Source organism: Theropithecus gelada, chromosome 4, assembly GCF_003255815.1.
Source record: "Theropithecus gelada isolate Dixy chromosome 4, Tgel_1.0, whole genome shotgun sequence".
NCBI classification, from domain to species: Eukaryota; Metazoa; Chordata; class Mammalia; order Primates; family Cercopithecidae; genus Theropithecus; species Theropithecus gelada.
In genome coordinates this window covers 68,029,054-68,044,322 of record NC_037671.1, presented here as the reverse complement: position 1 = coordinate 68,044,322, position 15,269 = coordinate 68,029,054, and the positions used below count along the sequence as shown (strand labels likewise).

The window sequence follows — 15,269 nt, the reverse complement described above, 5'->3', positions numbered from 1 at the left end:
TCTGACATATGAATTGCTTAGAAAAGAAAGATTTAAACAACACCTCCCTTCCAAGTTTGTTTGTTTCCCATCAGTGTCAGTAAATGTTAGCTATTATTATTTGCTGAAAACACAGGGAACACATAATTTTATTCAGGACCACATGTTAAAAACTCCATAACTGTGGAGCTGAACTCAGATCTCAAAACTCTAACAGGTGGTTCCAAATAAAATAAAGAGGCTTCTGCCCATTTTAGAGAAAGCAATGTCCTTTAATTTTCCTTGTTATTGTTGGGTTCTGAAATGATTGTTTGAATTCCTAAATGAGTACTCACAACATTTTGGAGTGTGGCGACAATAATTAAAAGGCAGTCAAATGCTATGTCTTGAGTACTAAGAACAAAGTTGTCCACGTGATTTCATGAGAGGACTATGTAGTTAGAAATACATGTATATGGATGCAAAATCAATGTAATAATTAGTAATAATAATAACTCACAGTTACCGAATGTGTACTACGGTCTGGTAACAATCCTGTTCAATTTGTCTGGAGTGACTTCCTTATTGATTCAGGGTTAAGAACTTCCACGTGATTATAATGTTGTCAGGATTAAGAACTACTGATTTAGGTGCTCCCGGCTTTCCATTACTTGCCATGTTCCTGCCTTATTTTATTACATAGAACTTGCAGAACAGGTAACTCCTGTCTCGCAGGCTTACTCACCCTCACCTAATTGGTTAATACTTGAAAATTAAAACCATCTGCTAGTTCCTATGACCAGCTGAACCTCGGCATTCATTTATTGGTTTCTTAATTGCTCATTAAAGAAACAGTAAGACTAGCATACTTTTTAGCTCAATACATACTTGTGGTAAACAAGACCTATGATGGTATTGTTTTGTTTTCTTCCCCCACATAAGCTGCAGTAATAAAATGTGTTATCGTCTTTTAGGCAATGTGCTGAGCATTTGTGCAATGAGATGGTGACCAAAAAAGTGTGATATGTGAGGAGTTTTGTTGCATTAACTTGAGAGAAACTAGGGAGAAAAAAGGAAAGCAAATATTCACCTTTCTGTCTCTTTCTCTCTCTTTGTCTCAGTTTCTTTATCTCTCTTGGTCTCTCTGTCTCTCTTGGTCGCTCTGTCTCTCTGTAGCTCCAGCTATCTGTTCTAATAAACTACCCATAAGAGTAGAGGAAAATAAGAGCAATAAAGTCCTTAAACAGGATTCAAGCTCTTTAATATCTGTAAAATATGTTAGGTAAAGATAACTAAATAATCACTCCAACATTTGTATTTGTTTGTTTAATGAAGATTTGAATCATAGAAACAGAGTTTTAAGGAATAATAACCTAACACGGGACATTTATACCGAATTCTTCATGTTTTCCTATGGAAGAGCTTCCATTAGAGTAGTATCTTTAGCCTTTCTCCATCTTCATCACTCACTCATCTCCAGGGAAGGAGGAGTGATATACCTGTCCAATACATTTAGGAGAAAGCATTGGTATGCTTGGACCACCCCCCTTTGCTTTAGATTTGTCTACCTACAGGGGCATACATTCTGCCAGTTACACACAGCTTGTCTCCCCAGGTGTCTGTTTGTATGTATGTAAAAGAGAGGAAGAGGAGGAAGAGGAAAAAAGAGAGAGAGAAAGAGAATGTCACCTGTGATTGTTCGCATACACCAAAGACAAAATAAGTCTATTTGTTCAAGTGTAGGCTGGCCCACTGGACCACAATATTTAGCCATGTTCTCCAAATAGCTTTATAAGTAATAAGAAACGATATTGTTAACTTATTTGACTCCTGTGCCTATTTTTCAAGAGTTTTGCAATTATGTTTGCTTTGTCTGGTATACAATTCAAAACATACTCCACAGTATGAAATGAAACATTAACATATTAAAAATTTAAAATTTCCAAGAATCTCACTACATTTAGCACTTTGTTCTTATATTCTCAATTTTATTTAATAGGGTATGTGTATTTGTGTCTTGTCTTTTAAAAAACAACAACATTGGTATGATAGTGTTTAACTTTGTATCTTATAAGGTTTCCAAATAAACTTCATAAGTATTAACATATTGACATCATTATGCAATGGCTGAATAATTTCATAAAGTGATTTCACCAATCACTACACATTTCTAGATATTTCGGGGCTAGAAAAATTGCACATGAAGGCTAATACTCGTTACTTTCATGTGGTTAATATGCATAAACATTAAGTCTAGTGTATCACCTTCTCAGAACTCTCCAGCTACCAGTATCCTTCTACGGATAAGAAAAGTAGCAAAGTCATACTTTACTCAAAAATCTACGAAATATTTATTAATAGTATACGCTTAGTATTGTGTTAGGAACTATAGCAATGGAGGTTTGCAAAAAAAGAAAAAAAAGGTTCTTGACCTCAAATAATTCAAACCAAATGTCCAACATAACAGATTAGTGATTTTATATCTTAAATTTATTAATGGCCCTTTTGTTTACCTCAACTGATTTATAATTGAGAGTTCATAGAACATACACAACTAATGTTTATTAATGATAAAATTTCATTTCAAATGTAGGTGATTGCTATATATTTATAAAGTAGGTATACACATATATTGTAATCTATGTTTCAAATAGTTGGAAAACATAGATCTACCTATTTTAAATATTTTTCTACAGTAGATTATAATTAACTATTATTGAATGAAATTTTTGAATATAGAGGGGTAAGACAATGAAATCTCTTAAGGATTAAATGTTGAAATGATAAACTACTAAAAGAGAAAAAAGCATAGTCTCCAAACTAACTTAAGAATTTGAGGAAGTCTCAAATGTTCTATATCACAAATACTATCTAGTTTTGCTACTTAGACAAAGCATGACTTAGCAAAACCTCAGAATGAGTAAGACTATGCAGAAACGTTGATCTCATTTCTGTTTCCAATTGAGTATGCAGAGTATGGATGATGAGGCTGATATGTGACATAAGCATTATTTAAAGTATAGATTCATTCATCCTATACTTTACTGAACATGTAAAAAGATCATGCTCTTTTCTTGTGTATGCATACATACACAAGCCCTAGATTGTATGTATGCATGTATAAATGTGTGTGTATATTTCATACATGTATTTGAGCATAATTCATATGCCAAAATATATGCAACGTCTATCTTGTCCCTATCTATCTATGTAACTATCAACTATCTATCTATCTATCTACTTACCTATCCAACCATCTGTCCATATCTAATTATCTATACTTTTCTACAGGTACAGCTCAAATTAACAATATGTTGAGTTCTATAATTGTATTCTTATTGAAACAATTCTTTAAACTCAAAATCAATTTTCTGTACCCAGAAATATTAATGCCCATTGTTACACAACTCTTTCACAATGGTATGATTATTTCATATATCTCATTTGTTCCATTCCAAAACTTCCACAGGTGCTAAGATGATGGAACCAATTCCATTTTGTAAATAGCAAGATAAGACTTGAGTGTGATCATGTGACTTTTCCTAAGAACATGTACGCAGAAAATACTGCTCCCGGCAATAGAGTGTGGGACAGATGATTTCATATCAAAAGTCGAAAAGATTAAATGGCCTAAAGAAAAGAGATTAGGTTTTGAAACAATTGTGCCTAGGGCATACCTTTTACGCTTTACCTCACTGAAGTGGACTGCTCCCCTACAGATATTCAGTTTCTTTTTATGTAAACTGCAGCATGTACACCCATCTTGCAGATTCTTGTGAGGACTGGGATTCATTTATGAAAGTTTCCAGCCAAGTGCCTGGCACTATGTAGGAGCCGAATAAACAGAGGCAGCTTTTTACTATACAAGATCATGCACCTGATAATTGCAACCAAGTCAACAAGGGCATATTCATATCTGCTGTCAATTATTGACTGAATAATTTCAACAGGATTCACACTTTGAGAGTTCATTTCTTCTATTTCACTGAGTGTATCTATCTCATCCATCATCAGATGGCCTGCACTCAAGAATGAAACCTCATTTAAATATTGCAGTACAAAACAGTACATTTGGAAAGTGAAAATTTTCTGCAACAAAAGTGATACTATTCATTCTTAGCAAATTTGTAAAGATTGCTCTATTATTTACTTAATCCATGCAATTATTCCCATTCATCACCATGACTAAACAAGAACTGAATATGGATATAATTAAAGTAAACAAAGTCTAGTGACTAAAATTAGAAAAAAAAATCCATTAAAATTTAATCTATATGTTTTCACTTATACCTAATTTTGAAATATAATGGTCTGAGTTATTGAAAGCTATTAATAAAAGAAGCTTTATATTTCATATTCTTAAATTTTATATTATGAAACTAAGCTATATGTTATATTATCTCACATATATACTTTTGTCTCTAAATATAAACAAAAATGACTATAAAAATACATGTGTATATTTATATATCTGCATATAATATATAAATATAAAACCTTATTTATATTTCTATTTTTACATTTATATCAATATAATACATATTATATGATATATAAATATAAAACTTTGTGTGATAAATATGTAAAAATAATTATGTATTTTTCTATATTATAAGTATATATAGAAATTAGCCAAGTAATCAATTACTGCTATACACATATCTGTAGCAATGGCCCTTGAACAACACAGGTTTGAACTGTGCAGTCCACTTATGTGCAGATTTTGTACTGCCTGTGCCACTCGTGAGCCTGCAAGACCAACCCCTTCTCTTTCTCCTTCTCAGCCTAAAGATAACGAGGATGAAGACTTTTATGATAATCTACTTCCACTATTCAAGCAAATATATCTTCTTTATGATTTTCTTAATAACATTTTCTTTTCTTTAGCTTACTTTATTGTAAAAATACGGTACAAAATATATGTAACATACGAAATATGTGTTAATAAACTGTTTTTGTTATCAGTGAGCCTTCCTTACTGGTCAAGAACAGGCTATTAGTAAATTTGAAGGGAGTCAAAAGTTACATACAGATTTTCGACTGCCCGGGCGGTTGGTGCCCCTAACTGCCACATTATTTAAGGGTCAACTGTATATAGCTATACATAAGTATATATAATGACAGAAATAATGCTCTAGAGAGTTAAATAATGATAAATTTAACTCCAAGTTTCGTAAATAAACATGCTGTGCAGAATTTGACTTTCAGATTTTAAAAAATGCACTTCTTTGGTTTTCTGATAATGAAACAAATACTCATTCTATTAGTTGATAGAGGTTGTTACTGTATAAGCTATTTCTTCATCCACAAGAATACTCTTTAGGATTCTTAAAAAAGTTTTGTATATTTTTGAGTGACAGTAAGAACCGTAAAAGAAAACATACACACAACAAAACATAAAGGCATTTAAGTAAACATCACTCTTGCCAAGATTCAACTTCCCAGTTGGCTCATGTTCATATTTTGTTCTACACCCCACAGTGTTTACTCATGTATGGAGACCCTCTTGCCTGTCAGTATGAAATGACAACAGTCTGCAGTAATGACAATGACTTGTACTTGTAAAATACCAGGCAAAATGTAACTGTGCTCAAAATATTCATGCATGATACTCTGTGAATAAGTCAATGATATGTGGGAAAAGAAGAGCTATTTTCAGAAAATTTGGCCCATGTAATCTTTTGGGAGTAATTAAGTTTCTCTGGTGCAATAACACTGTCATTTATTTTAATGTCTTAATCTCAAACTGCAGTGAACAATTTGATAGCTAAGTGACATAGCTTTACTATTGTCCAACTACTGAAAATTTAAATAATTTAATTTTAAAATGTATGATATTTTAAAATAAGTATTTAACGCAGACTTAAGCCAATCACAATGCATATGTTTAATTTTTATAGGTAAAACTGAATAACAGATTTTGCTCAGGCCTTTCCCCCACTAGACAAGGGATTCTTTCATTTAAACAGCAGGACCCATAAAAACCCATGTCCTAGGAACAAAACAATTTAGCACCGACTTATAAAAATTAGCTTTCTATCACATGGCTTTCTCCTTCAGGCATTTCTTTCTTAGAGATGTTACTGATTTGATTGTACAGCAGAAGGTTAAATTCTCACACCATGATCATTAGCAAAAAATAAACAGAGCAAGTACTAAAGCTGGCTTTGCACCTACTGAATGCTGCAAGTGTCTGTACTCATTTGATATGCATCTTGCAAAGCTCGGCTGTTCCCAGAAGGCCACTCCATGAAGACTGAGAGAGCAGCGTCTGCTAGTGGTGCCTGCGTGTCACAAAGAACAGAGAGAAGCTTTATAATAGGGATGCTTGAAGGCATCACACATAGTTGGGAATCAGGCTAAAAATTAAGTTTGTACTTTTTTTCTTTAAAAAACATGCACATGAAATTGATATTTTGATTATTTCTTATAATGCATATTAGTCACACTGAGAAACAATTACACTAGCAATATTTTCTACATCTTTTCATTGGCTTCATTTAGGAAGCACTTCACCAAAATTGTTTCATTATTTGCTTATTGGACAGACTTATTTATGGATATAAGACAAAAACATGACTTCATAAACCAACACCGCACGCTGCTCTTGGATGGGGATTATCATTAGGGTCGGGGTGGATCATCCTACTGTACCTGTGGCATTCAGGGGACATTGATTGAATGCCAAGTCGCCTGCTGGAGTCCTTTTCCACACCATCGACATCAGATAATCCTCAGGGCATATTTCATAAGGTGCTGCAATTTTAAACAAACGGACTTGAAGGTCAGTAGTGTTTAAAAAATTTTGGCAATAAACAATTTTCAAAGGCACCTCTCTAACTGCAGAGCTCCTTAGTTTTCCTTTTTTTTTTTTTTCTTTTTTAAGAGATGGGGTCTCACTCTGTTGCCCAGACTGGAGTGCACTGGCATAATCCTAGCTCACTGTGTAGCCTCAAACTACTGGGCTCAAGCCATCCTGAGCCTCTTGAGTAACTAGGACTACAGGCATGTGTTGCCACATCTGGTTGATTTTTTCTTTTAATGCTACATAGAGACAGGGTCTCCTTATGCTGCCAGGCTCACCTTGAGCTTCTCCCAAAGTGCTCGGATTATAGAAGTGAGCCACCATGCATGTCCTCTTTCATTTTCTTTAATGTATGTTGTTTACTGAAATGTTAGTGGCATAAACATAGACAAAAACCCATCAGATTTCCTTTTTGTATCTACAAAATATTTACAGAATTGTAATTTCTTTTTAAACTGCTTACTGTGCAGACTATTTATAGAGGTCATTTGGATTTGCCTACAAGTTGAACATATTCAGGCATATCAATAAAAATATTTATAATATTTTAGGATGTTACACAAAAAAGTGACTTCCAACACATCAAAACGCATATTAAAATTATTAACTCTTAAATGTCAAAAATAAGCATAAAGAGTAAAAATATATAACTTTTTACTTCTTCAACTAAAAGCAATGATAGCAGTAAAAATATACCAGTTTAATCTTTTTGTCATATTATATTCAAAATCTCAATTTAATTATTGAACAAGAAAACTAAAAATAACATCAAAAATGACAAATGTATAACTGAAATATAATGAAATGCAAAATAGTAGTGAAAGAATGACGTCTATCTATATTGTGTTAAAAGCGACATCTTGTTCCCATATGAAAGAATATTAGTCCCTTCTCTAGACATACACAATGTTGTGCTTTTTATACAATGTTGCCACTTACACGTTCATATATCAGTCTTCACTATTTGCTAGGGATCTCGTTTAGGTCTACTCTCCTCTGGATCACTTGTACCTAAGGGTGTGTTTGCCGCATGAAGTTACTCAAAATTGAATAAATAAATAAATGAATATATGCTTTATAAAGACCTTGATAAATAAGTGAGGATCTTAAAATACTAAGTACATAAATAAATACAGGAGTGTGATTTCCTGAGAGGAACATCTTCTTTGCCGAATAATATAATATTTAATCTATGATAATCATTGTTCTACTGATGCCAATTCCACTCCAGAATTTACGAACTCATTAAATTACCTTATAGTTACTAGTAGGGGGAAGATGCAAGTTGACAAATTAAATCTTGAAATAATATTTTAAAAAATAATTACCCAAGATAAGATGAATGGTTTGAACCCACGGGGATTACAAAGCTGAGAGTGTCACTGAAGATCACCTATTCCATCTCCTTCCTTTTTACAGATGAAGGTACCCAGCCCCAAAAAGAGGCAGCTTGTCTAAGGTGACAGAGCTGGTGGAGGTGTCAGCAGGACTGGATCCTAGAATCCACACTCCTCAGTCATCTTCCTTTTCTGTTTCCCACATATCCTCTTCACGACCTTGAATTATCTAAAATAGTCCTCTCCCTCTGAGTATATATAAATATATATTCATTTATTTATTCTAGGTTCCCATTAAAACACATAGGCAATGTTTTCAATTTGTGTCTTCTTTCCTTGGTGGAGGGTTTAGCAGTCAATTCAACCTTCAGCAGCCCCATTTTCATTAGCTGTCTCCTCCTAACCTTACCATTGATCTGCCAACAAACCTCATCTTAGTCTCACACAGTCTGGGCCTTGTCTGTACCACTATATTTTGACTTTTCTCACCTTCGTGGAAATACTTTCTTCAGCATCTTAAGCCTTTCTCCAACAGTCCTCCACCAATCCCTCAGAGCATTCTTTCTGTGTCTCCTTCTCTATGTACTTCTCAGAGTCATTCATAACTTATTTTTTCCTTATGTTAAATGTTTTTATTGGATAATTTAAAACATATTAATAATAGTAATATAATCAAATTAGTATTCATTGAGCCCTTCTGGAGAGCTTTACATGCATGGACACATTTGCTCTCTCCCAACTACATACGAGTTAGCACCTATGAGTTAGAGGTGACTCTTATCCTTCTTTATCACATGGGAAAACAGAAGCACAGAGAAGCAAATGAACTATTTTTCTTCCTCAAATTCCAAACTTTATTACATATTGAATCCAGAGGAGAAACTGAATGCAGGAGGGGGAGGTTGGATGGGGAGGAATCATTTTGCCAGGTGCTCCAAACCTTCCCCACTGGGGAGTCTAGCCATGCCCTCCTGGCTCCATCAAAACACCTGGGCTGTTAAATAGGGTAGGAGAGCTGTGCTGAGGTTGGCAAGGCCCTTTCCTAGGACACAAGAACTGGATTTGTCACAGTTTAGCTTGGGAATGGTGGTGATGAATAGGAAAGGACTCATCATAAATCAAAAATATAAAATAATAAAATAAAACTAATCACAAAAAAATCTACAACTCAAGTGAAGGTAGGGGCGGCCTCTAGTTAGGACTAACTCCCTCAATATCTTGGGAATAGAAACAACAGGAAAATAAATTAAGAGATACAGCAGCCACCAGTAGCGAAGCACCAGTAACCACTCATTCCCACACTGGTCCCGAAGGTTAGCAAGCCAGAGCTACTTCACTGCCTGTTGCATCTGTGCCCCACCCTTTGGAGAACACATGCTACTGGCCCTGCTGCCCCATCCCGCTTCCCACCAGTGGGCCACGGAGGTCCTTGGAAGTGTCTCCTAAGGATAGCAGCAGCAATGTCATGAAGCAAAGGCAAGGCCCAGAGACCAGACAGTGGTGAGGGAAGGTACTGCTACAAAACTCGTGGTGCCCAGATTAATGCCAATAAAGGGGAATCAGTGGAAAAGAAGAAAAGTTAGTAAATGTTGGAGCCTCAATAAGTACGTAATCAATTGGTTTCTGATCCCACCCTTTGCTTGTTATATGGCAGTCATGCCTGGACACATGCCCTCTACTTCCACTATGTATTAGGAACATATACAGTCATCCCTGTCATCTATGGGGGATTTGTTGCAGGATCTCCTGCAGATAACAACATTCACTGATGCTCAACTCCCTGATATAAAATGGTATAGTATTTGCATGTAACTGACGCTGTTCCTCCTGTATACGGTTAATCCTTGAACAACACAGGTTTGAGCTGCATGGGTCCACCTATACGTGGATTTTTTTTTCAACTAAACACTTATTAAAAATACGATATTGGCAGGATGTGAGACCCGCATTTAAGAAGGGCAGACTTTTCCAACACAAAGGTTCTGCAGGGTGATCTGCAAGACTTGAGTAGACAGGATTTTAGTAGACACAGGGTCCTGGAACCAAGGTATGACTGTACCATAAGACATCTCTATACTATTTATAATACTTAATCCAATGTGAATGCTATATAAATAGTTGCTATAATGTATTGCTTAGGAAATAATAACAAGAAAAAATTTGTACATGTTCAATATAGACATCATTTTTCTCTGAATATTTTTGATTTGTGGTTGGTTCAATCTACAGAGATGAAACCCATGAATACTGACAGCCAACTATTTGTGTTTCTTTGGTTCAGATATCTTTCTTGGGTTTTGGCTGGCATAGCCAGTTTTTGAGAGGCATTTTTTACTTGGCTATTCCAAAGAAATCTCAAGTGAAGCTGCTCACACTTCAGTTCCCAACATTATTCTCCACACTGCTGCTTGTTTCTTCTCCTTGCATTTCCTAACACTGCTAATGGTACTACAATCTTGTCCCCATAACTAAAACCATCAGATCCATCTTCTAGTCATCCTTATCTTACTTTTAACCTTCCCTGATTTTACCTTCACCACTCGCCCAGGCATTCATTCTGTCCTGGTTAAATTAGGGGAACAACCTCATTGGTTATTTCATGCACTTACCTGACATGTGCTGGGCCCATGTGCTAGCACCTGGGCTAGCACTAACCTGTGCTAGGCTACATTTTTACCTAATACGTGCTGTTAATGTAACATGTGCTAGGCCCTGCTTTAGAAAGAACCAATGGTGAATAAGAAAAGCAGTCTGGGCTGGGCACAGTGGCTCACGCCTATAATTCCAGAAGTTTGGGAGGCTGAGGTGGGCGGATCATGAGGTCAGGAGTTCGAGACCAGCCTGGTGAAACCCCGTCTCTACTAAAAATACAACAATTAGCTGGGCGTGGTGGCACACACCTGTAGTCCCAGCAACTCTGGAGGCTGAGGCAGAAGAATCGCTTGAACCCAGGAAGCAGGGTTTGCAGTGAACCAAGATCGCGTCACTGCACTCCTGCCTGGATGACAGAGTGAGACTCTTTCAAAAAAAAAAAAAAAGAAAGAAAGAAAGAATAAAGGAAAAGCAGTCTATCTAGTCATTCTTTTAGTCAAAGGGAGGAGGCAGAGGTGAAACAAACAATTACTTGAGTGCAACTGGGATGACAACTTCAAACAGTAAGTACAGGGTGCTGTTTTAATCTAAAAACTGAAGAATTAAGGAAGGCTTCCTGGAGAAAGTGACATATAATTAAAACTGGCAGTGTGAGGTACAATAAATGGAAGAGAAAACAGTTTGTGCAAAGGCCTTGAAGCAAGGAAGAGCTTGGGGCATTGAGTTCAGCAGGGCTGGAAAGAGAAGAGTAAGGCCAAGTGTAATGGTCTGGTGAGACAGGCCATGATTAGAGCCTATAAGGCCGCATGGGCTGCCATTGCAGGGTTCTAAACAAGTGACATGATTCAATTTAAAATTTTAAGATCAGTGTGCCTTCTGTGGGTAGAACAGATGGCCAACGCCGTGGAGGAGACCAATGCAGTGCTTCAACCCTGAAACACTGATGGCTTTAGGTAGGATGATTAGACTAAAGATGAGAAAAATTGGTGGATACAAGGTAAATTGAGGAGGTAGACAAAACTATGCGGGAATTTAGGAAAACAAATGGGTCAAGGATGATGCTTGCTTTCTGAGCTGAGGAGCTGGGTAGTAAGTGGTGCTAATCTCCTCCATCTGCCCCCTTAATTCAATTTTCATGCCACCTCAAAAGAGTAATCTCTAAGACAAAATTTAATCCCATAATTTTCTGCTTAAAAACCTCCCATGCTTCTCCAGTACTGACAGGATAACATGGAAAGAACTAAGATAGCTGTGCTCAGTGTGATGCAAAGGCCCTGCTCGTAAGGGGCCTAGCCTACCATTCCCATCATGGCTCATATTTACTTTCCTATGCAGCAGCCACACAGTTAATTTTTCTGAATATTTTTGATCTGTGTTTGGTTCAATCCACAGAGGTGAAACCCATGGATACTCTTCTTATTTTGAGGGGTAAAATTCCTATTTATCCTTAAAATTCTGCTTAAATGATGTATTCTCCAAAAACCCTTTCCTAATATCTCAGTCATTGAATATATGAATATTATAGCTCTTCTCAGAACAGATTGAAAATACTTGGATACATCTGTGAATCTCCCTGATTCCCCAATGTTGCTTTTTAGGAGACTAGCCATGTTTTAATTTATCTTTTTAATCTGTTGTAATGAACTCCAGTGGTATCTAGTGTATAGTAGGTGTTCAAAACACTTTCATTAAATACATCACTTTTACTGGGGAAATAATATACCAGCGCTGTCCAATAAAACTTTTTGCAATGATAGAAATGTTTTCTATTTTCACTGTCCAGTATGGTAGGTGCTAGGAAAATGTGCCTCGTGCAACTGAGAAGTGAATTTTAGATTTTAATTTTAATTAATGTACATTTAAATTAAAATAACTACTATGTTGGACAGTACTGTAATAAATGATATTCATGTTTCTATAAATGCCAACCAAAAACTATTACAGAATACTAAAAGAAGGAAAATTAGAACAAATGTTAAAGTTCAAAAAATACATCATGAATAGGTTATTACATAATTGAATTCTAGATACAATGACTAGTCCGTTTTTAATAACGACATGGCAGTAGTTAATCTAATCTGACTGCCACATTTGATTATTCTTTTTGTTCCATCTATATATCCCACTTCTGTTCATTATCTCCTTCATTATCTCTTCATTTATAATCTTTCACTTTCATTTCACTTGTACTGTCTTTTTGGTTTTCAATGCTTTGAAATTCAAATTTCCTTTAGTTCCATTGGTGAACTTTGAAATACATTTCATAAAACCTGTTGCTATAGCTGAATACTAGATTTCCTGATTCAGTCGTGACATAAGAAAACTAAGATTCAATTTGTATCATGAACTTTTTCGTTTTTCTGTGGGGGTATCAGAAAGTTTTTCACATTTAGTATTATTCTGGCAGAAGGTACTTCGTTGCTCCCTGCCCCTCCCCCATGGTCAACTGCGTGGTCAGAAAATGTGGTCATTGCAAATCTTAGCCACTAGATGGCACTGGTGAGCCAGTAGGGTGAAACGTTTACTGGGCCGACTGCGGAATTTGATGGGTTCAAAATTAAGGTGGGGAGTAACAGTAAATATGTGAAATAAGTCAACGCTTGATTTTTTTTTTTTTTAAAGGCAACTAGTTGGGGAAAAATAAAACGTCCTCTTTTCATGTAAGTACAATGTTTAATGATTAAACTAGCGTCAGTTACAGCTTGCCTCTTCTCTCCCCTGCTCCACTTTCACAGCTTCCCACCAGCTGCGCAGCCTTCTCCACCCTTCTTCAGTATTACAGGCTGACTGCAACCTCAGAGCTTGTGCACAGGTTCTTTCTGCCTAGACCATCCCCTGCCTCCTCCCCCTCAAACATGTCTGCATGACTCATGTCTTTCTAGCCTTCAATCTTTTCTCAAACCTCACATTGTTAGACCCCACTGACTGCCCCTCAAACACTCTCATCCCTTTCTCTGCTTTATCTTTCTCCAAAGCACTTGCCTGTCACCTTGTAACATCTATACATGTTTTCAGCTGATTTATTTTTCTCTTTTGGCTAGATATGTTTTTGAATTACCCTATTTTTTAAGATCACAGAGAATGAAGATGATTTTGCAAAAATACTGTAGACATTGTGTGTGGGGTGGGGGTGAAGGTGGAGGTGGATCCTTTAGCAGTAGATAGCCCGTGTCCAGCTAGGAGCAGAAAGACAGGGAGGTTAGCTACTACAGTTACCTTAAAAATTAGTCAAAAGAGGTTTCCAGGGTCTCATGTAATGACTAAGTTTGGCCTTGGAGGGCTATATCTGACTTAGTAAGAGCCTATAGGACCTTTTTTTAGAATCCCCCAATGTGCCCTACACACATCCTCACTCTGGTTAAGGAAGAAGCTGATTAAATAGTTGTTTTCCTTTGACCAACCACATCTTTCAATTACTGAATTTTACCTTCTTAGTGACTAACAGTTTGGTCTACCTACAAACAGACAAACAAAATGAAAAGCAAAAATCAATAATTTTTTAAACCTAAATATGTCAACAACTTTTCATTTTGTTCCATAGTAAATTTACGAAGCCTTGGAGTCATTGTGCTTCTTGGAGACGGAAACACACTACGCAAATTATTATTATTATTATTATTATTAATTTTTTTTTAAAGGAAGATAGCAGGGGAATCACAGATTCACAGTTGCAAACCGGTCCAGGGTTTTCAGCTTTTTAGTAGTAATGTCAAATAACCCAGCTGCTTTAAATATTTTATCAAAGGTGACTTGGCATTCTTTGAAGAGTCTATCTCAGAAAATAGGTCCATTTATGCTTATAACAAAAGCAATATAGCTTAGACATTAAAATAACAATTTATTTTCTCTCACCTCATCTTTATGAATTTCCCAGTAGTGGGATCTTTGTAGGTGCTTCTCAGTGCCACTTACAGAATTCATTCATTCAACAAATATTTGCTGGGTACCCATCATATCCCAGTTACCTTGTTAAATACTACACATAGAAAAGGCTAAGTAAGAATAGTCAATGTCTCTTGACTCCTAAAATTGTCATAAAGATAATAATTTGAGAAATTACAGTACACAGGATGCCCACTCTAAGATGGGAAGCCCTGACTGCTCTGGGAGTACCTTAGGGAAGAGTGTGTCAGTGGAAGATTCCAGAGGGATGTCCAGGTTAAGGTGTAAAGGAGAAGCAGGAGTTCACCAATGAAGAAGAGGAGAATGTGTCATGGGACCCACATGTGGGAAGATCCAGGGAGCAAAGTGACCTGGGAATAACCAAGAAGGTGATCGTTTCAGAAAGGGTACAGTGTAAAGTTGGGGATAAGTAGAGGTGGGTGATTGCAGGAGGAGGAGGGGTAATATATGATGAGGTAAGCAAGGATCTTGACTTTATATTAGGGGCAAGGGAAATTTATGACAATGTTTTAAATGCTTGCTATGCCTGCAGTTTGGAGAAAGGATTGAAGGACAGAGAGTTGAAGATAGGGAAGCCTACCACAATCTAAATGATGTAACTAGGGAAGGGATGAAGAATCAGAGGATGTAGATTAATTCAAAATTTAGGAGGTAGAATGGGCTCAGCACTATGG

General features: G+C 36.3%; 1 protein-coding gene across 2 annotated transcripts in view; it reads right to left on the bottom strand.

The window, feature by feature from the left end:
• ADGRB3 (adhesion G protein-coupled receptor B3) overlaps positions 1-15,269 on the bottom strand; it is a 756,359-nt gene that overhangs the window by 416,499 nt on the left and 324,591 nt on the right. For both annotated transcript variants that reach the window (XM_025383888.1, XM_025383889.1), the window contains 2 exons: positions 6,613-6,714; positions 6,136-6,242 (listed from right to left, as the gene is read on the bottom strand). In XM_025383888.1, coding sequence (XP_025239673.1) covers positions 6,136-6,242; positions 6,613-6,714 — 209 coding nt within the window. The remainder of the gene's footprint in view (positions 1-6,135; positions 6,243-6,612; positions 6,715-15,269) is intronic.